The sequence below is a fragment of the Dipodomys spectabilis genome, unplaced genomic scaffold (genome assembly GCF_019054845.1).
Source record: "Dipodomys spectabilis isolate Male_0828 unplaced genomic scaffold, ASM1905484v1 ptg000329l, whole genome shotgun sequence".
In the NCBI taxonomy this organism is placed as follows: domain Eukaryota; kingdom Metazoa; phylum Chordata; class Mammalia; order Rodentia; family Heteromyidae; genus Dipodomys; species Dipodomys spectabilis.
The window spans coordinates 2586505-2609933 of record NW_024871006.1 but is presented as its reverse complement, the minus strand read 5'-3'; the positions used below and the strand labels follow the sequence as shown (position 1 = coordinate 2609933).

General features: G+C 52.4%; 1 protein-coding gene across 2 annotated transcripts; it reads right to left on the bottom strand.

Annotated features, from left to right (window-relative positions):
* Positions 1 to 1009: 1009 nt before the first annotated feature.
* On the bottom strand, positions 1010 to 9752 carry Cacng1 (calcium voltage-gated channel auxiliary subunit gamma 1). Of its 2 annotated transcripts, XM_042665503.1 has the most exons (5): positions 9526 to 9752; positions 9250 to 9257; positions 2726 to 2800; positions 1597 to 1734; positions 1010 to 1236 (listed from the first exon to the last, which is right to left on the bottom strand). In XM_042665503.1, the coding sequence occupies exons 1-5, from the start codon at positions 9750 to 9752 to the stop codon at positions 1010 to 1012; spliced, it is 675 nt and encodes a 224-aa protein (XP_042521437.1). The 2 variants fall into 2 exon arrangements, with proteins under 2 accessions (XP_042521437.1, XP_042521436.1); XM_042665502.1 differs by lacking the exon at positions 9250 to 9257 and having other exon boundaries at positions 9518 to 9752.
* Positions 9753 to 23429: the final 13677 nt, after the last annotated feature.

The following is a 23429-nucleotide window of genomic DNA, read 5'->3' as shown; positions in this document are numbered from 1 at the left end:
CTCCTAGGAAGTAGTGGGCCGGGGTAGCTGAAACAAGACTTGGTGTGCATAGCAGAGACGCTGGATCTGTCATTCTTGAAGGCTGGGCAGGGCCCGTGGGGGTTGGGAAGGGGAGCAGTGTAAATGGCAGCACACTATATGGCTCTAACCACTAAGCCTCACTTCCTAGTGTTCTTGCAACCAGAATCCAGCCTCCAAAGCCAGAGCTGGGGTGGGGGGGGGGGGTGGGGGGGAGTAAAGGGAGGGGCTGTGTGGCTCCATTGCTGTGCTAATGCTGGGTGCTTAGCATGCTAGACTCTAGAAATAACTCCTCCTATTTTTAACACCCTTGTCCAGCCCAGGGTTTCCAGTTTCACTGTACACATCTCCCAGGGCCCAGAAGTCAAGACTCTCTCCCTCCTCCTTCTCAGTGCCCTCCTAGGAGCCCCCAGACATTGGCTAGGCATCCAAGCACTTGCTATGCAAGGTACAAGAGAAAAAGAGAACAAGGGGGGGGGGAGAGTTTTCTGAGAGCTTTTATTTCAAAACACAGACAGATTCTACCAAGTTAGAAGTGCTTCTCAGGGAGTCCAGAAGCCAATGGGGTGTTGGGTTCACGGAGGACCTTGTACCTTGTTACTCAGAAGGAGAGAGAACTTGGATCTTTATGGAGGCCGTGCCCTGAGCTGGTGAATGAGCACAGGGCATCCCTGGAAAGTTTTAAAAAGGGGGCCGCTGGGAAGGTGGCTCAGTGGTAGATCACTTCCTTGCATGCATGAGGCCCTGGGTTTGAGTCAGCACCACATAAGCAGAAGAAAAAACAAAAGACATCTGGGACCAGGTTGTCCTAGTCAAGTGGACCTGCAGCTCGGACCTACGCCTCGGTGGTGGACGGTGGGGTCCCTCCAGACACCTGCTGGCCCTGGGCTCGTCTGGGCTCAGCTCTTGTGGGACAGACGGGACTGGGGCGGACATCCAGCTCCCACACCCTCCCTGGAACGATCTGGGCCGAAGCTGGGCTTCCGGGAGGCTAATGCTCGGGCTCTGCATCCATGCAGGACTCCCAGGGGTTCTGGGGCATCCGGGGCAGGGAGAAGAGCAGGAGGGCCAGCCCGCCCAGGAAGAGCAGGACGAAGGCCGTGCAGGCACAAGCGAACGACCACGAATAGTAGTAGTGGATCCACACGGTGTCCTCACTGTCGATCATGCGCTTCACCGACTGCCGCAGGACCTCCACCGACACGAAGATGCAGAGTCCTGGGGACCGAGTGGGGTGGGGGTGGGGAGTGAGTGGGGGGTGAGGGGTCTCAGGGGCTCAGCCCTGCCAAGGCCCAGCCCTGCCCCGCTGCACAGGTGGCCCCCTTTCCTCGTCCTGTCCCCCATCCCACGGGACGGTGGCCAGGGAGGGACGGGGTTCTGCCCTAACTGCTCTCTAGGGATTTCCTCTGTGTCCCCGGGCATCATTGTGCAAAATGGACGACCCAGCACGACATCAACACTTCTGCCGCCCGGCCCTGCTGGAGTCAGGTTTTGTCCAGCACAGAGCCCGGCAAGCGGAGACTGGGGACCCCCGGCCCCCCCACTTCCCAGCCAGCCCACCCGCACGGCCCGGCCTACCTGCGAAGGCGTAGAACATGGAGGCCGGCCGCAGCAGGTAATCCCGCTTCTTCCCGAAGGACAGCAGCGCGCAGACCGTGCCCACGATGGCGAAGCCCAGGCTGAAGATGGCGATGGCCGCCGCGGAGATGCTGTACTCTGAAAAACACATCCCCAGGGCCAGGCTGGCGGTGACAGGGCCACGTCCTTGATGCTGTGTCGTACCCTACTGAGAGGCCATGCACGCACTCACTGAGTCACCCCTCGGAAGAGGCCACAGGGTTCCATTACCATCACCGCGGCCCCCACCATTCCCACCACCACCATCACCACCATCACCACCACCATCACCACCATCATTACCATCACCATCATCACCACCACCATCATTACCATCACCACCACCACCACCAACATCATTACCAACACCACCACCACCACCACTGTCCCCACCATCACCACCACCACCATCATCACCACCATCATCATTACCACCACCACTGTCCCCACCATCATCACCACCATCATCATTACCACCACCACCATCACCACCATCACCACCACCACCATCACCACCATCACCATCATCACCACCACCATCATTACCATCACCACCACCACCACCACCATCATTACCACCACCACCACCATCACCGTTATCATTACCATCACCACCATTACCACCATCCCCACCACCACCATCATCACCACCACCACCACCACCATCACCGTTATCATTACCATCACCACCATTACCACCATCCCCACCGCCACCATCACCACCATCACCACCACCATCATTACCACCACCACCACCACCATTGCCATTAACACCATTACCATTACCACAACCACCATCGCCCCCAGCCAGAGCAGGTGCTGTATCCCAATAACAAGTGTGCCTCTGGACTCCAGTGACCTCCCAGCCTCTTTCATAGATAGAGGTCAGTAATGGAGGGAAGGGACATGGCCTCCTTCCAGAACCTTCCCTATAACTGTGAGCATCTGTTCCATTTTCTGTCCCCAGGACTCTGTTGGAAAAACCCAGTCCTACCACATACTTGCCACGCCCCCCTCTGTCCCCAGCCCCACCCCACTGTCAGGACAGTGGCTCCCTGGCTGAGCACCGTGTGACTTCCCACAGCCTCACCCCTCTGGGTGGTGAATTCGAAGATCTCCGAGCTCTCGCCTGGGTTGAAATGCCGGAAGTAGGAGCAGTTCTTCTCTGCGAAGAAGGAGACAGCTTGTGAGTGGGGAGATAGCGCGGGGGGCCTGGGAGAGGGCTGGCCCCATTGGGCACAGGGCGGGGTGGGGGAACTCTGGCTGCTTCTCTTCCCCCAGATTCTGAATCTGGGCCCAGAGTAACATGCTGGCAGGATGAAGCACCTGTCCTGGAAGCGGGGAGCTCCTTGGGGAGCTAAAGCAGAATGAAGCATTGGTCCACAGACAGAAGGTGGAGCCTGAGCCCGTTGAGCAGACTGGAGAAACTGAGGCCCAAGTGGAAGTCCTGCATCAAGGCTACAGGGGCACAAAGTCAGTGGAGACCCAAATGGTGATTCTCTCCCTGGCAAACATCAACCATGCTGGGAGGCCTTTTGGCAGAGAGAAGAGGTATAATAGGTAGAGGCCAGGGGTGATGCTGAACACCCTGTAGCACATGGGTAACCTCCAAAATATCAACAGTCTGAGGTTGTTGGGGTGCACGGGGTACCCCCCAAGTCTAGAGCTATGATTCACTGGCTGACCTGGGTTGCAGCATATTTTAGAAAAGACAGCAGGCGATTCTGAAACTTGTCATGCAGGGGACCCCGCGCGCCAGGGGCTATTTGTGAAGTAGCATGCGTGGACAGAGCCCCTCCGCGGGAGAGGGGTACTGACCGCTGCCCGAGCAGCCTCCAGGACCTGGGCCTGGCTGGCAGCCACCAAGACCGCCTCTGGCAAAGTGAGGACCACCTGAGCACCGAAGCCACAGCCCTGAAGTCACCATGGGCTGGGCTGGGGCTGTGACGGGAGTAGAACAGCGAGAAATGCATGCAGGTGTGAAATATCATTTCGCTTCATTTCCTCTTTCAGCGTCTTTCCCGTAAGCAGACTTGTCTCACAACACCAAAATATAGTCTTATTGTTTGCTGAGTACATTTAGCAGTCTGATTTAGGAGTAAGTAGGCAAGTGGGTTATTTTGCATCGTTGTATGCTTCCTTCAAAGGAAAACTAAATCAGGTTGCTTTGTATTTGTGCGAGGTCCCTCATTGATTTCTTGTTCCTATGGTTCCTTGACCCTCAGTCTGCAAACATCTTGGCTTTTGGTTGAGATGGCATTGGGTTTAGGACTTGACTACTTTTCCTCCAGGGTACACGTGAATGGCCATAAAGAGGCTCACGCCCAGTTTCTTCTGGAAATGTCCCCCCAGGGACTGCCAGCCATGTGGCCTTTGCCTGGAAGATGGCTTCCTTCTTATCTTGCTACATAACTTTGTTTTTGTTCTTGGTGGTTCTGGAGTCTGAAGTCAGAGCCTCACACTTGCTAGGCAGGTGCCCTACCACTTGATCTATAACCCCAGACCTATCTTGCTTTAGTTATTTTTCAGGTAGGGTCTTGTGTTTTCACAGCAGCTGTCCTTAAACCTTGATCCTCCTATCTACAGCCTCCTGTGTAGCTAAGATGACAGCTGTGAACCCCTGCACTGAGCTTATTGGTTGAGATGGGGTAGGGGGGAGGTGTATCTCACTAACTTTTTACTGGGGCTATCCTAAAACTGTGATCCTCCTGCGACTTCTCCACCTTCTGAGAAGGGGAGATTGTAGGCATGAACTACCTCATCTGGTCTCTGGACATTATATTGCCACTTGATCCTTTTGTTTGTCTACCTACCCCCTTTTCCCCCCCTCCAAAGTTGAGGTTGCGCCTCTCCTGAGTTTGAAGAAGGGGGCGATGGCTGAGGATGACATCTGGGTTAGCAACAGTGAATACTGCAGGAGCTACGCATCGTTCTCTGCCAGCTTCTATATTTAAATCATTTTCCTTTTGAATGGAGTTACCTGAGGAACTGACCGCCGGTACTGATGTCAGAGCGCTTGGCTTTTTCCACTCACAGCCTCTGCTGCTATTTTAAAGCATAATATAAACCTCTTCTATTTGTTAGATTATTGGCTTGTAGATTCTCTTGAATTGCTGCTTCAAAATGGCTCGCACTCTGTCATAAGTCCCCCAGGGTCTCCCCTGCACAAAGGAACATTTCTGTTTTCGTTCTTGAAGGGCCAATTTCAGTTGTCATTGAAAACCCTCCAAGAAGAATGGACTGGATTCAAGTGTATTTCACGGTCAGCTGCCTCCCTGACTGCTCGCTCACCTTCTGAGTTAAAAGCCTTCCGAGCGGGGGCTGTGGTCCCGGCCACCCTGACAGCCAGGCCGGCTCGGCTGGTGGCCTTTGCTCGGTTGCTGCGGCAACTCTTGCTCAGGGCGTGTTTGGGGGTCAGAAGCAGCAGCCTCCACTCTGGGCAGATGTGCGTGCTGGCTGTTGGGATACGAGCTGAGCTCACATACAGGGACTGAGCCGAGTCCCCAGGACCGGGCTCCGTGCTCTGGGACAGATGTTCCCCCCACCCCTCCTTGGGACAATATTTCCTTCCCTTTTCTTCTGCTTCTCTGTTGAAGGTCCTCAAATGGGGGCAAGGGAACAGGGAACCCTGTGGATTGGATTCCTTCTCAGGACATGTTGGCTGCTCTCCCACAGGTGGGCCTGAGCTAGATGGGCTGCCCCATATCTTCTCTTGGAGCATCCTTGAGAAACATCTACTCCAGGGTGCACGGCTGCCAGAGGGAAACCACAGGCTCTTCCTGGTCCCTAAGGTACAGTGGGCAGAGCACACTCAGTATCATTCAGGGGAAATTGTGCTGGGCAGTTGCAAGAGTCCCCCAAAGAGAGCACAGGGTCCTGTTAGAGGGACAGACACACTCCGACTTTGCCCTCTTCCCTCTGTCTAGGTCTCTATCGTGCAGGACACTGAGCATCAAGGCCAGCTTGGAGAGGAAGGACGTGTGAGGCAGGCCGGAATGGGTTACTTGGTCCCAGGTAAGGCTCTGGAGGAGGGAGACAGAGACAGTGTGCAGACTGCAGGTTCTGAGCCTCTGTCCCTCCCCCATCCCAGCTCCATCACCCTGGGGCCCAGCTGGGGGCTTGCAGCGCTGCCTTGATGGGCCGCAGTCTCTTCACGGGGCAGAAGCTGGACGTGTTTAGAGCAAGTGTGGGGAGATCCCGATGCCTGGAAGGTGATGCAGGGTGATAGGCAGGCCCTCCAAGTCTTTGTTATCGCTGCAAGTGCTTTACAGGGATTGGAATATTTCTTCTTTTACAAGACTCAGTGGTCTGAAATGGGAGTGGGTTTTACCTTTAAAAATAGATGAGCTCAGCTGGGCGTCAGTGGCTCACACCTGTAATCCTTGTTACTTGGGAGACTGAGATCTGAGGATCACCGTTAAAAGCCATTCCAGGCAGGAAAGTCCATGAGACTCTTATCTCCAATTAATTATCACCAGAAAACCAGAAGTGGGGCTGTGTATGGCTCAAAGTGGTGGAATGCTAGCCTTGAGCAAAAGAGCTCCCTGACAGAGCCCAGGCCCTGAGTTCATAAGTTCAAGCCCCATGATGGGAAAAAAAAAAAAAATTAGCTCAGCTGGGCGTTGGTGGTCCATGCCTGTAATCCGTGCTATTCAGGAGGCTGAGATCCAAGGGTCATGGTTTGAAGTCAGCCTGAAAAAGTCTGTAAGACTCCAATTTCCAGCACCAAGAAAAGGCAGAGGTGGCACTGTGGTTCAAGTGGTAGAGCACTATCCTTGAGTAGAAAAACTCAGGGACAGTGCCTCGGCCCTGAGTTCAAGCCCCAGGATGGCACATGCATGTGTTGTGTGTGTGTGTGCATGCACACACACATACACATACACACACACACACAAACCAGATGAGGTCGTTTCTAGCTGTCAGCTAACTGCAAGTTCTGGCCCAGGGAGTTACTGGTTGTGCAGAACTTTAGGTTCAGAGAATCACATCATAGGGGATGACTCTGGGTTGTCACTAAGAATGGATCAGGGTAGCAAGTACCTGTTGATGGAGAGTTTAATTATATATATATATATATTTATATTTATATGTATATTATATATAATGTATATATAATATATGCATGAATACACATAAACACATGCACATCTCTATCTATCTATCTGTCTGTCTATCTATCTATCTCATTCTCTAGCATTTTGGTTAGCCTGTTGTTTTCTTAACTGTTATTGGCTGTCTCAGGAAGCCACAAGGTTAACATGGTCTCTAATTGTTTTCAACAAGTACCCACTGGGTAGCTGTTCATACTGGATGAGCTCAGAGTCAGATTAAATGATAACAGCTTTACAAGTGGACACTTCCAGGAAATGACCAAAGAAGTCAGACAATGACAATGCTCTGGGTATGGGGCTTTGAAAGAGATCCAGCCTTATTTGGTTCCGTTTAGCAGCTACTAGGCTACTGGTTTTCACTCATTTTCCCTACCAGGATATTGTTTGTAATTTTTTTTTCCAGTCGTGGGGCCTGAACTCTGGACCTGGGTGCTGTCCCTCAGCTCTTCAGCTCAAGACTAGCACCCTACCACTTGAGCCACACACCACTTTCAGCTTTTTCTGCTTATGTGGTGCTGAGGAATTGAACCCAGGGCCTCAGGCATGCAAGGCAAGCGCTTTACCACTGAGCCACCTTCCCAGCCCCCAGGATATTGTTTTTGAGGCTACAAAAGAGCAGGGAGCAGAGGAGATGAGGATCGGGCAAGTTAACACATCATAAGACTCATGATTTCTCTGGGGAGCCGCTCATTTTCTTGGATAGGCACTTGTTGGATTGCTACAAGCATTTGGGTAGTCTTAGAGTTGGATAATTTCCAGTATTCCTCATTGATTTTGTGGAGGAAAGAGTTCAGGGGTTATTTTCCTTTTGTCAGTCATGGGGCTTGAACTCTGGGCCTGGGCACTGTCCCTCAGCTCTTCAGCTCAAGGCTAGAGCTCTACCACATGAGCCACAGCACCACTTTTTCTGGTGGCTCATTGGAGATAAGAGTCTCATGGACTTTCCTGCCCAGGGTGGCTTTGAACTGCCATCCTCAGATCTCAGCCTCCTGAGTAGCTAGGATGACAGGAATGAGCCACCAGTGCCCAGCTTCAGGGGTTCTTACTTTATCCTTCCCCCAATATTACTCAAAGTTAATGTACACAAAGCACATGCTGCAATATATGCCACTTAACAATCCCTTTATGTGTCATGATCACATTGGTCAATTTCATATGAACCTTCTTCTAGAAAAGACAGGTCTCAGGGAGCACTGGAAGAGCAGGTGTAGAATAAAAAGATGACATTTCCAGAGGACAAAACAAAAAAAAGGTAGGGACCTGCTTTGGAAGATGACTGGGGCCAGGCAGGGTTCAATGTCGCAAGTGTAGATAATTTGATTCATGGCAGGACTAGGGCCAGAGAGCAATGAGACAGGCCCAGCTCAGGCTCAAGGCCCAGCCAGGCCTGCCGTTCCCAGAGGCTGGTCCTGCCAGCCTGCCTCATCCCTGCTCACCGACTGGCTCATCAGCTCTGACTTTAAAAGGCGGACGGCTCCAAGAACAGGTGGACAAAACCATAATGTGTGTTCTAGGAGTGGTCTCTGAAGACGCTGCCCTGCCCTGCCCGGCCCAGCCCAGGGAATTGGCTGAATGTTGCCTCTGTTTATAAGTTTGCTGTTAGTGTCCAAAGGCACTGGGCTACCCGATACCCGCCAGGCGCATGCCCGCACCTGCCACGGCCCTCCACCCTGGGAATCAGTGTTTCCAAGTCAGCTGAGTATTCACGGGTCTCTGGGTACCCAGTGTGTGTGGGGGGGGGGGCATGCGGGGGGGTGGAATGGGGGCCAGGGTCTCTTGGAGCGAGTAGCAGGGAAGAAGAGGGACCCGAGCATGCTCAGGACTGTCGTGAACATCAGCGCAGCTGTCACACGGGCCCTCGTCCCCGCCACCTTGGAGTCACATTTGCAAGCCCTGGAAGAAGGGACCTCAGGCTGCTGCCTTGAAGTCTTGTCATTTATGGGGGGGGGGGGGCTGAGATGGGCCTTTCTCAGGGAGCTCTTTGGCAAGGCGGTGGGTGAGGAGAGAGGTAGGTGATCGGAGAGCTCAGCTCTCTGATTCTCTCCCTGGAGCCATGTTGGCCTTCTTTCCCCAAGGTTTCCCACTGGAAAGTCACACCAACACCTGGTCTCCTTGACCAAAGAGCATGCCTGCCGTGTGTGGCTGAGTCGCGTGGAAGGGAACTGGAAGGACGCTCTTCAATGCTGGGGTGAGGAAATGCTGTGGCACTCGAGTGAGCTGAGCTCAGGGAGGCCACACAGGGAGAAGACTCCCCATTCTGCTATCGGCTCCCCACCCCGCCCGGCCCCAGACACCCCTCACTTGTTTCCACGCGTCACTCTAGCTAGCGTGGAATTCTCAGCAGTTAGGACCAGAGGATCGCCGTGCATTGCCATTTGGCGTGTGTCCCTCCCAACTCTGAGTGTTGCTCGTGTTCGTCCTGCTGGGTGTCTGAGGGAGCCCACCGCTCCCGCAGCCCGTCTTGGTGGGGTGACCCTATGGGACCGGGCCAGCAGCGAGTGACCACCAGGGCTGCGGTCCACCTGCACTGTCAGGATCCCCTTCTCCTGCCGGCCCCGCATCTGCCCTGCGTGAGAAGCCTCGCGCGATGGGAGGAGCAGGAGACGGCTGTCCTGTTTCCCACGGCAGCTGGGGCCCCGTCTGCTCCTCTCGGCTCCTTTCTCCACAGAGCCAGGTGTCTGCTCCATGGCGTTCCCGTGGGCAGCTTAGCTGGGGGACTGCACAGGGTGGGAGGTGGGGAGGGAGGAGGTGGGCAGGGGAGGGTACGTTACCCCGTGACAGCATGGCGTGGCCACAGCTCTTGTCCTCCAGGGTGTCCACGGCGACACGCGAGGTGCAAATCCTCCAGAGGCCGAAGTGGGCTGCCTCGCAGGTGACATTGTGCTGCTCCAGGTGAGGGCTTAGTACGGCCCAGTGGTCCGTCACCACGGCCACCGTGGCCAGCACCGTGCCCACCAGGATGCAGAAGAGAGTCACTCGGACCTTTGCTGCTTGGGTCTGGGACATGGTTGGAGGGTGGGTGCTCTGGGCAGGAGCCGCAGGGGCTCCCAGAGCAGGTAGGGCCCAGCTAGGGAGTGGCGGGGGTTATGGGGTTGAGCGTGGATGCTAAGTTTAGTGTGTCTGGCTGAGCCAGAGTGGGCTGGGACTGGGCCCGAGGGACGCTGGGCGGCCTGAGCAGCTGCCCAGACGCGTCAGGGGCCTGAGGGATACTTCTATTAATGCCCGTCCGCAGGCGTGTCACCGAAGATGCCTTCTGCTCAGGTTTCAGGGCTTTCTTCCCATCTTGGGGCCAGAAATACCCCCAGGGTGGGGCACGGAGAGGAGGCTCTGATGATGACTGGAGACATCTGGGGAGTGGAGTCGGGCGTCTGTGGAGGGGGAGCAGCAGACACCAGACCCACCAGGAGTGACATGATGTACCTGCTCTGGGCTGAGACTTAACTGCCCGGGGTGGGCAGGGGATGCTGGGAGCACAGGCTGTGAGGCCTTCTTTGTGTCATGTCTCCAAGGTGGCCAGCCAGGCAGTGGGCAGGTCCTCTGTGGGGCTCAGGAGTGTGCCTGAGGACATCTCAGAGTGGGCCCAGGGCTCTGGAGCCCACCTCCCAGGCAAGTGCTTTACTCGCTAAGCTTCACCTTACTCCCTAAGCCTCACCTCGTCCTTGTGCCCCACCTCCAGGAAGATCCTACCTGCTTTTCAGGCCTGGCCTTGCCCACCGATAACCATGCCAGCATAACACTGCTTGCCTTTCCATTCACACCCTCCCCCTCAAATCCTCATACTACAGCCTAAAGAAAAGCATCTTAATACCTCCTCTCCTCTCCTCCTCTCCTCTCCTCACTTCTTCTCCCCTCCCCTCTCTTCTTCTCTCCTCTCCTCTCTCTATTCTTCTATCTCTTTCTATTTTTACTGTAGAACACAAGCTGGCCTAGATCTTGTGATCTTCCGGCCTCTGCCTCCTGAGTTATGGGGATTTCAGGTATGCACCTTTCTGGATGCTTGCAAACCATTCTTTGGAACTGGGAGGAAAAGTCCCACTGCCCCTATAGCCTCAGTTCCATGTAGTGGCAGGTCTGTTTTGCCTACTGTTTTGCCTACTAATACAGCTTCTCAGTTATATTTTCTTTTACAAAATACAAGCTGGGTACCCAGAGCAGAGAACATAGGAAGGTTTGGGACCCTCTCCCTGATGAGGGTCTGCTTACTCCATGCTCCACCCCCCAAGCTGGTTCTCAGCTTCTAGCTCCTACATCCCTTCCGGATGCTGTCATTTCTTCTGCTTGGGCTCAGCATCCTTCCTGGGGTGTGTTTAAGAAGGATGCGTGATCAGGAATAGATCCCTGAGCTAGGCAGGGTCTTGAGCCTCACCATGTGGGCTTTAAGTCGACAGGTGACAAACAGACTGTGCAGCCTTGGAGATGCAGAATGCAGATGTTAATGCTTCAGTGCCGAGAGCTCCTGGTGCTCCGGACCAGGCACTTGCCTAAGCACAAGCTTTACATGGGATCAACGTTAATCTTTAAACTAATCCATGGAGTGAGTACAACTAGCATTGTGCAGCAGGGAAACGGTGAAGCCAAGTGTCAACCTTCAGCCCAAACTCTGATCCAGCAGCTAGAGCAGAAGAACACCCTTCAAGATCTTTTGTGGCCACAGAGGAATCCACAGCCCAGAGAGAAGACAGGATAAGCCAGGATTAGCTGGGGAGCTGCCATCAGGGCTGAGCTGAGGCCTCCCGCCTGCAGCCTCAGGCTTGTGTTACTAAAGTGCTTTCTGAACTGTCACATTTACAAAACCAGCCGTCCCCCCCCCCCCCCATTCTAATCCCTCAAGAGCTTCTCTCCAAACCTTCCAGCAGGGTTGAGTCATGACAGATGACTGAGTGCTGACTGGTTTGCTGACACCTGCCACCGTCCCCACTCAGCTCAGAGCGATCGCCAGCCTCTGTTCCTGTCCTCTTCATGCACTGCTCTGGGGAGCTGGGGAACCGCACAGCCTTTGAACCCCTGCTCCTGCCCAATTCCATAATCCTAAGGAGTGCTCGGCAGCCTCAAGCAGACCCACTGTGTGTCAGGGCCCACCCCCAAGGCAGCAAGTGGGGAGCCAGAAGTTTCTGGTATTTTTAAGACGGAACACCTATAGAAAGTGATTTTCGTGTTAGAAGTAAAGTGAGGTGCGATGGCTCAAACCTGTCATTTTCGCCGCTTCAGAGATGGAGATTGAAGGAATCATGGCGTGAGGCCAGCTTGGGCAAAAATACCCCCAAAACTGTTCACAAGGCCAATAATAAATTGGGTGTGGTTGGTGGTGTACACCTGTCATCCCAGCTGTGCAGGAAATATAAATAGGAGGACTGTGGTCCAGACTGGACTGAGGAATAGGAAGATCCTATTTGAAAAACGGTGGAAGCAAAAAGGGGTGGAGGTGTGGTAGGGCACCTTCCTAATAAGTGTAAAGTTTTAAAATCAAACCTTACTACTGTCTCACTCACACACACACACACACACACACACACACACACACACACACAGTCAAAGATGGGGTCATTTGAAGAAATGCAAATACAGTTGAATTTCCTGGAAGGGGCTCCCTTTTGCTCTGGACTGGAGCAGGGCACGGTGGAGTAGGGGCCGTGCCGTGGCGGGCCTCAGAGGGCTAAGGCAGCCACAGGGCCCCTTCTGCTGCACGTGCCCTCACCAGTCCTTCACTCCAGCGTGAGAACTCGCATTAAACATGGATGGTCTCCTTTTGAAGTTGTCTTTGTGTAAGCTGGGAGCATGGCTGGCAGCTCGGGCATTTGCAGGCAAGTCTCCTTTCTCTTCCTAGTTTGCTAAATCTCTTCAAACAGAGAGCAGAGATGCCAGGCTTCTTGCGTGCCCCATTCTGGGCCCTGCTGGGGCCAGGAAAGGGGATCAGAAGCCCTGGTCAGGAGCCGTGGGCAGGCTGACCTCCACCCATTCCCAGGGTACCAGTAGGCAGAAGGGCTTCTCCGGCATCTCAGGGAGGCAGCAGAGTGGGCCGGTGCCTGCTGGGGGATGGAGCCAGCGGCCCCAGGATCACACCCTACTTGGCTGCCTTCCAACTGTGTGGCTTCCAGCAGGTCCTGAGCCTCTCTAAGCCGCTCTTTCCTCCCCTGTAAAAGGAGGGCAATGGGCCTGGAGGGAGCAGGGGTGGACAGGGGAGGATTAAGATGACGAGTTTTACCAGTTTAGCCCATGACAGATATTGTGAAGTGAATTGTCCTCTGAAATTCCTGTGTGGAATATCCCAGTAAGATAGTGTTTGGAGATGAAGCCTTTGAAAGGCAATTAGATTTCGACAGATCAGGAGAGTGGGGTCCATGTGAGGGGATTATCGAGAGAGCAGAGTGATGCCTCTCTCTCTTTCTCTCTCTCTCTCTCTCTTCTCCACCATGTGAGGACACAGTAAACTGGGGAAGAGATCTTGCCAGGGATCCCATCATGCAAGAATGCACAGAGACGCATATCTGCTGTTAAGTCATCCCATCCATGGTATTTTGTGGTGGAAGCCTGAGCTAATAAGTTAGCAACTGATCCATGATGCCTGTTACTTTAAGATGTGTACTACAAATGGACTGGTTTTCTCTTAAAGGCAGTAAGCTTCCAGAAAGCAGGGACACCGAGACTCTGTTAGGAGCTCTAAGTCTCCTTCAAGCATCCATCCAGATATAAGACCAGGATAGGTTCTTCATTGCAGGTTATTGAATGACTCTTGGTTGGATGGATAGGTGGAAAAATGAATGGAAAAATGGATGGATGGAGGGATGGACAGATGAACTGAAAGAAGGTGACAGAAGTTCCTGAAGAATGGGAAATGATAGACCTAGGGAAATATAGTTTGGAGACTTATTATTATTTATTGGCTGATTCATGCATTCATCAAAAATTTATTGATCGGGCTGGGAAGGTGGCTCAGTGGTAGAGCGCTTGCCTTGCACGCATGAGGCCCTGGGTTTGATTCCTCAGCACCACATGAGCAAAAAGAAAAAAGCCGGAAGTGGCGCTGTGGCTCAAGTGGTAGAGCGCTAGCCTTGAGCTGAAGAGCTGAGGGACAGCGCCCAGGCCCAGAGTTCAGGCCCCACGACCGGACCCAAAAACAACAACAACAACAACAACAACAACAACAAAATTTATTGATCACCTTAGGGTGAATAACGTAAGACACAAGGTTTTCTCTTGAGGACCCATATCTGGCTTTAATAGAAGTCAGAAGAGAATCTGTCCAGTTTTTCTGTTAGGGTTCTTTGTTACTGCTTTAGTCTCATTGTGTTTTATAGATCTCCATAGATTGCTTTGTCTTCTTGGTTCAGTTTTGGTCAATCATATGTATGTACAAATTTACCTATTTTTTTCTTCTAGATTTTCCAATTTATTGGAATATAAGTTTTCAAAATATTGCCTAATGATTCTTCAGATTTCAGACCCTCCAGCGTTGAGTGGTTTCTGTTCTCTTTCTCTTTCTGCTTTTATTAATTTGGGCCTTCTCCCCCTTCCTTTTGATTAGTTTGGCTAAAGCTTCTTAATCTTGTTTATCTTTTTGAATAACCAACTCTTGTTTCACTAATGCTTTGTTTTTGGTCTCCATTCCATTCATTTCTTCCCTAATCTTTATTATTTCTTTCGATCTATTAAGTATGGGTTTGGCTTGCTTTATTTTTCTTATATGTAATTATAATTGCTATGTCTCCTTAGTGGGATTTTCCCTTTATTAATAGGCACTGAGCTTCTTTATCTAAACTGAGTAATTTGGCTTGAAGTTGGCTTTGCCTGAGAGGTGAGTTTCTGGTAGTAAGCATATAGTTGGATCTTGCTTTAATCCATTAAGCCAGTCAACATCTCTTAATTGGAGTATAAGACCACTTACATTTAGGATCCTAACTTCTCCTTTCCTCGCCTTTGAGGTTTACTGGTTTACTGAGCTTATACTGTTAGATTCTTTCCCAATTCTCATTTGTTCATTTGTTCTCCTAGTGGGACGTGTTCTTTCAGGGGTGCTTATGCTTGTGATACCTTCTTCCTTGTTTTTTTATCTTTTGTAATGCTGGCTTAATGGTCACAGATTGCTTTAGTTTATACTTAACATGTTTTAACATGTTTAGTTTGTGCTTAACCTGTCTTTGTTTATCCTGATACTCTCTCTGCCCCTCTGGAATATAGTCTATAAATTGTTACCCTGAGTCTTCTCACTCATGGCAGTTTATAAAGGAAGTCTCTAATCTACTATCTTACTCAGAAGTGAGCACTCTCTCTCTCTCTCTCTCTCAAATTATTTTTTTCCCAGTACCAGCACTTGAACTCAAAGCCTCAAGAAAGCTGTCAATAGCTTTCTGGAAAGAAAACTGGCACTCTGCCACTTGAGCTACACCAGCATCTTTCTGTTTAATGGGAAATGAAGTCTCTAGAACTTTTCTGCCTGGGCTAGCTTTGAACCTCACTCTTCCACGTCTTAGTTTCCTGAATATCTAGGATTATAGGCATGAGCCACTGGCATCCAATCTCAACATTCTTAATTTTAAAAATCTTTGAATACTGCTATGCAAAAATTAAAATTCTTATCGCATCTTCAGAGTTCCCTTTGTCATGGAAGGTGACAGTTGTAGTGCCAGGGACTAGATGTGAGCATCTCAGGGCCATCCTTCTGCCTGCCACAGGCACTGGTTTACCAATGGTTAATTCAAGCTCAGGGGCAGGGATGGACTATGGAAGGTGAAATTGAGGGAGGTTGGGGCTGGTCTAGGAAAATCTAGAAGAGGACTAAGGCACTGGGGATAGTGGCAAAGATGAGGTGAAGAGAAGACCTTCTAGGCAACTAGGAAGGGTGGGCATAGTGGGAGAAAACAGAGGGGTCAAGATCCTGAGCTTGATGAGGGAGAAGAACAGGTAGAATGATAGAACCAGGAGCACTGAAGGTTCTGGTGAGAGAGGAGAACAATAGCTCTGAAGATGAAGCGGTGGGGGGAGGGATAGTTAGTGATGACAACAAGGCCCAGGCTGGAGATGAAGGTCAATGGAGGGGAGGAGGCTGCCGGGCTCTGAGGCCAGTGAGTCAATGAGAGTGGCTGTTCCCATGGCCTTGGTAAGGCTTCATGTGATGTGACAGGACTTGGGGGTGCAGAGGAAGCCTGTAGCCAGAGGTGGCACTTTTGACACACATGAAGCAGTGGCTGAGAAGTAGTTGGAAGAATGCTAGTGATGGAAAAACATTCGGCACCCCGAGAAGTTGTCTCCCAGAAGGCAACTGTGCAGAGGCTGGAGGAAGAAGATGGAGTTGTCAAGATCTGCCACCCCCTTCCCTCTCCTGCTATTCTGAGCCCAAGGAAATGGGGTCACAACTGCCCCCTCTCAGACTTCTGTTCCTGAGGTTGAGCTGCCAGTTGGGTTAGCAGCTGCAAGTTTAAGCTGATGTGTCTCAGGTGCGTCCCTTCACCCTTCTTTGAGATTCTATGTATCTTCCGATTCTCCTCTTCCCTTGCCAGCTAGGTACGTCCTGGGACTGAGCATCGTGCTGGGAGAGCTGGGGTGCTGTATGGGGAAACTGGGCCGGAGCCTCCTCAGATGAGCACCTTTCATCAGGGAGGCCTAGGGACCAGGGTCCTGGTGGGGAGGGGGAAGGCCTGGGCTCATTTCTCCCAGGAAGTGGAGAGAGATCTCAGTGAAGAGATATGAAAATGCAGTGAGCCCTGAGGGCGGGGGTGGGGTAGTGGAGATGGAGGATGGAATGGAGGGCTTATAAATAGAAAAGGAACACAGAGCCGGGGAGGTACTAGAGAGCCAGGGGACGGGCGCATTGTTCCCTTCCAGAGCCTTGCCATTCCCCTTTATGAGCTGGAATGCACTTCCTCCCCCTGGAAAGCTTTCTACTTTGTACCCCCTTGGACTACCATGTATGAGGCTTTCTCTCTTGTTCTCTGGACACTTGCCCTTGGGCCCCATCACCAAGCCATGAAGAGGCTCAGGCCATCCAAAGAGACCAAGTATAGGCATTCTGCTTTAGGTATCTACCACCAGTGAGGTGAAAGAGTTTTCTGGTCCCAGCCATGGAGCCTTCCAGTGGAGGCCCTGGATGGTGGAACTGTCAAATAGAGATGAGACTCTGTGGGTATATTTCATGGTTGTTTAATCTCCCTGGGTTTGGGAGTAATTTATCACACAGCCCTATTAACTGATATGCTAGGTGGGTGGATGGAACTGCATTTGGGTTGCTGAGGATAGATTAATGTGTGATCTGGTGGAATAAAGCATCTCCATCTTTCCACTGGAACCTGGTGGGAAGCTTCTGAATGGCTCCTGAGCAGGGAGGATAGTGGAGGCTGCGCAGCCAGCCACACAGCCCAGACCCTGGCCGTGGGTAGGAACAGCTCCTGACTTGGTTTAGAAGCCTCATCTATTTATCCACTTTAGAAGAAAGCTGGTCCAGAAGTTCTGAGTGAGAATCCACTAGATTTCAACCAAGTGCATACTGAGTATCCTGCCAATTGAGACCCATTTTGCTATCATTTAAGATCTGGGAACAGGTGAAATAAAGCTTGTCCAGCAATCGGGCACTGCTTGGGTGAATAGTGATATCTCTACGGTACACAGCCATTAACAACGAAGTGTTTTGGGCTGGGCACGTGGCTCAGTTGTAAGGCTCATGTTTGGCAAGTGCAAAGCTCTGGCTTTGATCTCCAGCGCTGCAAAACAGAGCAAAACAAATATTATGTTTCTGAGGAATGTTTGAAGGCATGGGAAAGATTCTCATGACGGAATCACAGTGAACAGAGGCAGAATCTTAAGCCACGGTACATTTTTCCCACTTGTGCGTACTGACACACTAACTGCTCAGCTCTTAGGTGAGTGGGATTTTGACTGAAGGTATTTTCTCCTTGAACTTTTCTATATTCTTTGAGCTTTTTAGGTAAATGAATGGCTTTTAGAAGTAAGAAAGGATATATATATATATATATATATATATATATATATATACATATACGCACATATATTATATAAAGTATATAGTATATATATGAAGTGTGTATATATATACCTTCTTACATTTAAAAGTCATTCATATATATGTATAGACTATACATATACATGTATTATATATTTTTAAAGTTATTGGTAATGGCTATTGTGATTTGGCTTGTGACTTCTGGATGTTCCACACAGGTTATTGGAACCATAGTAAGGACAAAGGTTAGGATGGAGCTGTTCTTTCCTTACTGTACAACCACAACTGGTAGCACTGATTTTTGTTTGTATTTGGCTCCAAGCTCCAGTTCTTCAGTAGCTCCAACAGGCTTGTTGAAAGCTGCAAGTTTAAAAATCTCTGTATCAGGAGTACCCCGCTCTGGATCCACCACTTCCCTGGATTCTAAGGTCTCTGTGCATCCCCCACATCTGGGGCCCATGTGTGGGGTGCTATCTTGGGCACAGTGCGGGGAGCTGCAGTCACGTGGCAGGGTCTGAGCTCCCCTCCCTCCTTCCATTGCTGTCAGCTCTTGGTAGTGCCACACAAGGGACCAGGGACAGACCCTGTCCTGGTGTGAATGGGACCCTGGACCAAGGGCTTGGGGGCGAGGCTCTTGCTACCTGGGCCAGTGTTAGGAAGTCAGGAACACCCCCACAGCGGTGTGGAGGTTGCCAGGTCTACAAAGAAAGCAACAGCCATGAAGTACTTCAGCTACCACTCTCCAACAGCCTGGGGACATTAAAGGTCCAAAGCAGTGAAGGTCAAAATCCCCAGAAGGAATTGACAGCAGGAGGCCTCTCCAGGGCACAGCCTCATGGCTGGATGATGGGTTTCTTCCAAACTAAGAAATCCAGGCGAGGGCAGCCTATGTGTCTGGCTCTCAGGGCACCACCTCCAAGGGTTATTCTAGAATAGTCTACTGTGGGAAACTCCTTGGGTAGGACCGGTCACGGAGCTGGGTGTTGTAAACGTTGCCTGTAAAGCTTCGTTTACTTTCTCAAAGCCACTTGCTTCCTGTGGCAGCGGGAGCCAGGCTGGTAACTTGTCCACTAGTGTGAAGAGAGGGGAAGAGAGGAAGAGACGTTGATCTTCTGGCTTCAGTTCACCTCACTGCAGCCGCTGGGGTGTGGGTGGAGTTCCCCACCGAGCAGTGAGGTCCTGGTCACACTGGGCCAGGCTTCCAGCCTTGTTAAATCCCACCAGTATGCTGTACTCCACTCCGGGGACAAATGCTCCGAGGAGAAGTCCCACCCTTTCCCGGGTCAGGGTCTCCTCCTTTCTCTCTGGCTTCACTTCTATTTCCGAAACTGATGGCTGAAAAGTGAAGAGGAAAAGGGCTGGCGCGCAGACACGGGGGTGGGGTGGGGAAGGAATTCTGGGAACTGTTTTCTTAATAGAGCCCTGGCTTACACCTCCAAACAGGCCTCACGTCCTGTGCCTTCATTTCATTCCCTGTACAATCAACTGGGGGCACGCCACTGTGAGGGAAAGGCAGGGGCTCTTGGGGGCATGGTAGGATGTTTCACGGTAGCCTCATTCCCACTCATTCTGGTGAATCCATGCCGAGCCCCTGCAGGCTAGAACACCATCTCCAGACACTGGTACTTGCCCAACTTGAGAACAACTGAGATAGTGTGTTCACCCTTTTTGTGGTTGTCAGGAAAATGCTTTTTTTTATTTGCCAGTCCTAGGACTTGAACTCAGGGCCTGGGCGCTGTCCCTGAACTTCTTTTGCTCAAGGCTAGCACTCTGCTCCTTGAGCCACAACGCCACTTCTGGCTTTTTCTGTGTATGTGGTGCTGAGGAATGGAACCCAGGGCTTCATGCATGCTAGGCAAGCACTCTACCACTGAGCCACCTTCCCAGCCCCTGAAAATTCCCTCTTGGACCTTGTCCCTTTTTATGACGAGCAGATGGGAGGTGAGGCGTCTTGGGGACTTGGCAGGAGATCCTGCTCGTCCCGATGACCTGCGACACTGGGCTGTACTCCGTCAGACTGCGGATGACGGCAACTTGGGCCCTGTGGTTGCACGGAAGGTGCTCTGCCACTTGAGATACGCCTCCAGCTCAGCCTCTACTTCTAAAGACATGCATTTGGAGGCTGCTGCTGATGTCATCAGTGTACTCTGAACAACACAAGTTGAAGGCTAGAGTCAGAGAGGGGGCTCTGAGTGGCGTGTTCATTAGAACACTAGAACATCCATCTGTGCGTTGGTTCTGATGGCTCACGCTCTGTCCAGTTCCAGCGGCGGAGTTTTTAGCTGCACAAAACACATGGCTAAGTGACCCTAGAAGGTGGCAGCAGGCACGCAGCCTGGCCTGGCCCGAGAGTCCGCCGGGGACGGCTGAGTGGCTTATGCTGAGCCAGTACCACATAAGCAGGGCTAAGAATAAACAGTTCTGCCACCAGATGCCAACTCCAGGCTGCCGGGCCTGCAGGCCGGGGGCATGGCGGGCCTGGAGCTTTGTCAGGAGGTCATTACGGGGCTCCTTTGGTTTCAGCACATCTGGGAACATCTCTCCTTCTCAGGCAGCAAGAGACAAAGAGCAGCCAAGCAGGGAGACCCCCACCCCCAGCATGAGGCTCGGCGCCCAGGAACGTGGGACCTCAGAACCCCGACCAGTGCTTTCTTTCTCACAGGGACCACGGTCCACAGGCCTTTGTGGAGACACAGTTCTCAAAGCCTGTGGCTCTCAGGAAGTAGGTTCTAGATCCCAGTCCTGAACAAGACACAGGGAAAGGTACAAGTGGGTGAGAAGGTCGCCTGGCTACAGTGTGGGCGGAACTACAGGAGGTCACACATCAGCCCTGCTCATCCTTCAGTAAGTGAGGCTGGCGTTGGAGGCATCACTGGGGCTGTGCAGGCGCCAAGTAGACCCAGCTCAATGGGTCACCCTGGCCCCTCTCTGTCTCTCTGTCTCACTCACTCTTTTCCTGTCTCAGGTTAGGTGGGAGGAAGGAAGCCCATTTGGCTCCATAGCTGACTCTCTCTCCTGCCTGGCTTCACAAGCTAGCACACTCGGGGTCCTCCGCACCTCATTTCTCAGCGTGGAGGGGGAAATGTTAGTTGACTTCTAACTCCTACCAGGTCACGTAGCACTTCAGTGCTGGTGGCGTGGTCTGGCTGGACAGGCCTGGCTTATTTAGGTATGCCCACGGCTGCACCATTACCCCCGGTGGCCTGTGTGTGCATCTCCTGCCTGGTCCAGGAAAATCCACCTCAAAAGCACCACCCAGAAGCCTAGCAGGGCTGGTGACCCAGATCCAAGCCAGACAGACTGGCCTTGGCCAGTCGAGTGTCCACCCTCCCCCTTGGGGCATTAAGGGTCCATAAAGACTCAAGGGGAGCCCTCCCCCGGCCTCCCCACAGCAAGAAGAGAACATTTTAAAAATGTTTTTATTTAATTAAAAAAGAGAGAGAGAGAAAGAGAGAGAGAGGAGAGAGACAGAACTAACAACTGGAAGAAGGGGTGGTCGAGAGGATCAAAGGTGTTGAACTGGCAAAACACACTGTGGGAGGGAGGGGTGGGGGAGGACGGGCAGGTGGGCTTGGGACGCGAAGCCCCCAGAGAGGGTGTGCCAGGTGAGCCTGGCTGCAGCAGACTCTGCTCCCTCTGCCCTGCAGGAGCAGAGTTGGGGGGGGGGGGCAGGGCGGCGGGATGGCAGTAGGGGACTGGGTGGGAGGCAGGGAGGCTGTGGAGGCCGGAGCAGTGGAGGTTGTTTTGCTCCCTGTCCTCTGTCCCCTTCTTTCTACTCCTTCCTGGTCCCCAGTATGGCCTTGCGTGTTCTCCGCCTGGGGACTGGGTAAGAGGTAGGATTCATTGGAACACAGCTTTCTCTGGGGGTGGGGTGGGGGGGAGAGGAGGGAGGGTCACAGAAACTTCTGGGGTCCGTGGTCAGGGAGGTGGCTTGGCTGGAAGCCACAGCAAGGCCGTGTGGCTTCTGGAAGAGACCGAAGATGGGTCCTGGGTCTTGCTGGGAGCTGGGCTTCCCGTCACCTTGTCAGATGGTGGCTGGGTGGTGGGGGTGTGATGGTGAGGGGCGGTGGGGGTGGGGAGTCCTGCTGCAGGGCCTGACCACACGCCCCAACGCTTGGGTGCTCACTCTGCATGCTTGGACACACCCAAAAGCCAACCTGGCCAGGAGGGAAGGGTTTCGGCAAGCACACCTCACGTCTTGGCTCGCCGGCACACGGTGGGGGGGCCGTGGGGCTGGGCAGTCCTCTCCCGGGGGTGGAGGGTGGGCAGGGAGAGACGAAGGTCATCACTTAGATCAAACGGCCCTGGGTGGGCCCAGGGCCTCTGTGAGCAGGTGGCTGAGGTAAGAATTTGCTCGTCACTTGCAAGTGAAACAGCTACGAGATCACAGATCCGATTAAGAAATGTCAAAAAGTAAGAAACCGTTGGTCCTTAGAAAGCACGTGTTTGATAGAAAAGAGGGCAAGTCCCATGTTTCCAGAATGTTTGTCTTCCAGACCTGCAAAACCCAGAACCTACTTCCTCAAGTTCCAAACAAACAGCTTCTTCCTCAAGTTCCAAACAAACCGGCGAGATGTCTGTCCCCTCAGGGAGAAGGAACACCCAGCCCGGCCCCTCTGTGCACGCTTCTGCATGGCGGCCGAACAAATGACAAGAACAGGAGCTGGGGGTGGGGTGGGAAGGTGCTGCTGCTACTTTTTGAGATGAGGAAATGAACATAACTCACTCTCCTGGTGTTGGTTCCCAACCACTGAGAAATGGATGCTTCCTGCCTGATGTTTCTTTGTGTTTTTGGTCGCTATTTGCCCTCAAATCTTCCTTTCTTGTACCGAAGTCCAGGTTTCTGCAGCCAAACACCAGTATGGAGGTGAGATTCGGGCTTATCTCCCCACACCAGGCAACCTTGCTCCTCAAGTCAGGGCAGAAGGACCCAGCAAGAGCCCATGTGGCCACCTTTCCTCTGACTCATGGAATCTTCTAGACCTTCAAGTTCAGGCCGTGTGTCCTGCCTCTTATAAGTAAGGGGGGGAAACTTCTGGAAGCCGACTGGGAAGCCAGTGGCTGCCTCCATCTTTACCTCAGACTCTTCCACAGGCCTCCATCTTCGAAGGTGAAGGAAGGCCAGGCCCAGGGCAGCTCAAGGCTGAAGCACCAGTTAGTTGGCCATTTCCCTTCAGGCTGACTTTGTCCTGCCCACTTGTCTGAGAGAGATGGAGAGAAGAAGAGAGACCGAGAGGAAGGGCGCGGGCTCTGTTGTCCTTGTTTCTGGCTCAAAGACACAGGGGACCCCAGATTTGAAAGCCGCTGATCAGAGTCTAGAAACTTCTCTGTGCCTGGAGAGGCCTTCCAGTGGCCCAGTGCCCAGGCAGGGGCTGGGAGGGTTGAGGGGGGAAGGTGAAGGCCTGAAATCTCCTTCTCCTTGCAAGACAGGTTTTCAATAGGAGATAATGGCTCAATTTTCTTTTCCTGTGCAGCTCCAGGAAAGCTCTTGGGCCTCCTAGGAGATTCTGGAAAAGCCTGGGGCAGGAATAAAAGCAATCTGTTCTGGGGATAAAGTCGGCCTGCCCTTCAGCTTCTACCAAGGCCTTGATTCCAGTCTCTGGGGCTTCAAGACCTCTAAGCCAGCCCAGCGCTCCTGCTGGAGGCCAGGGAGATGTCTGACTTCAGTTCCTTGTCCGGAGTCTCAAGGACCGTCTGCCCTCCTGGGAGGTGCCCACAGCTGCTGGGGGGAC

What these genes read in the sequence shown, in the direction of transcription:
- Cacng1 (XM_042665502.1), bottom strand. Translation starts at nt 9,752, where the DNA reads ATGTCCCAGACCCAAGCAGCAAAGGTCCGAGTGACTCTCTTCTGCATC. An exon ending in CCACGCCATGCTGTCACGGG is followed by an intron (nt 2,801 to 9,517) that starts GTAACGTACCCT and finishes CCTTCTTCGCAG; the next exon opens with AGAAGAACTGCTCCTACTTC. An exon ending in CATGTTCTACGCCTTCGCAG is followed by an intron (nt 1,237 to 1,596) that starts GTAGGCCGGGCC and finishes CTCGGTCCCCAG; the next exon opens with GACTCTGCATCTTCGTGTCG.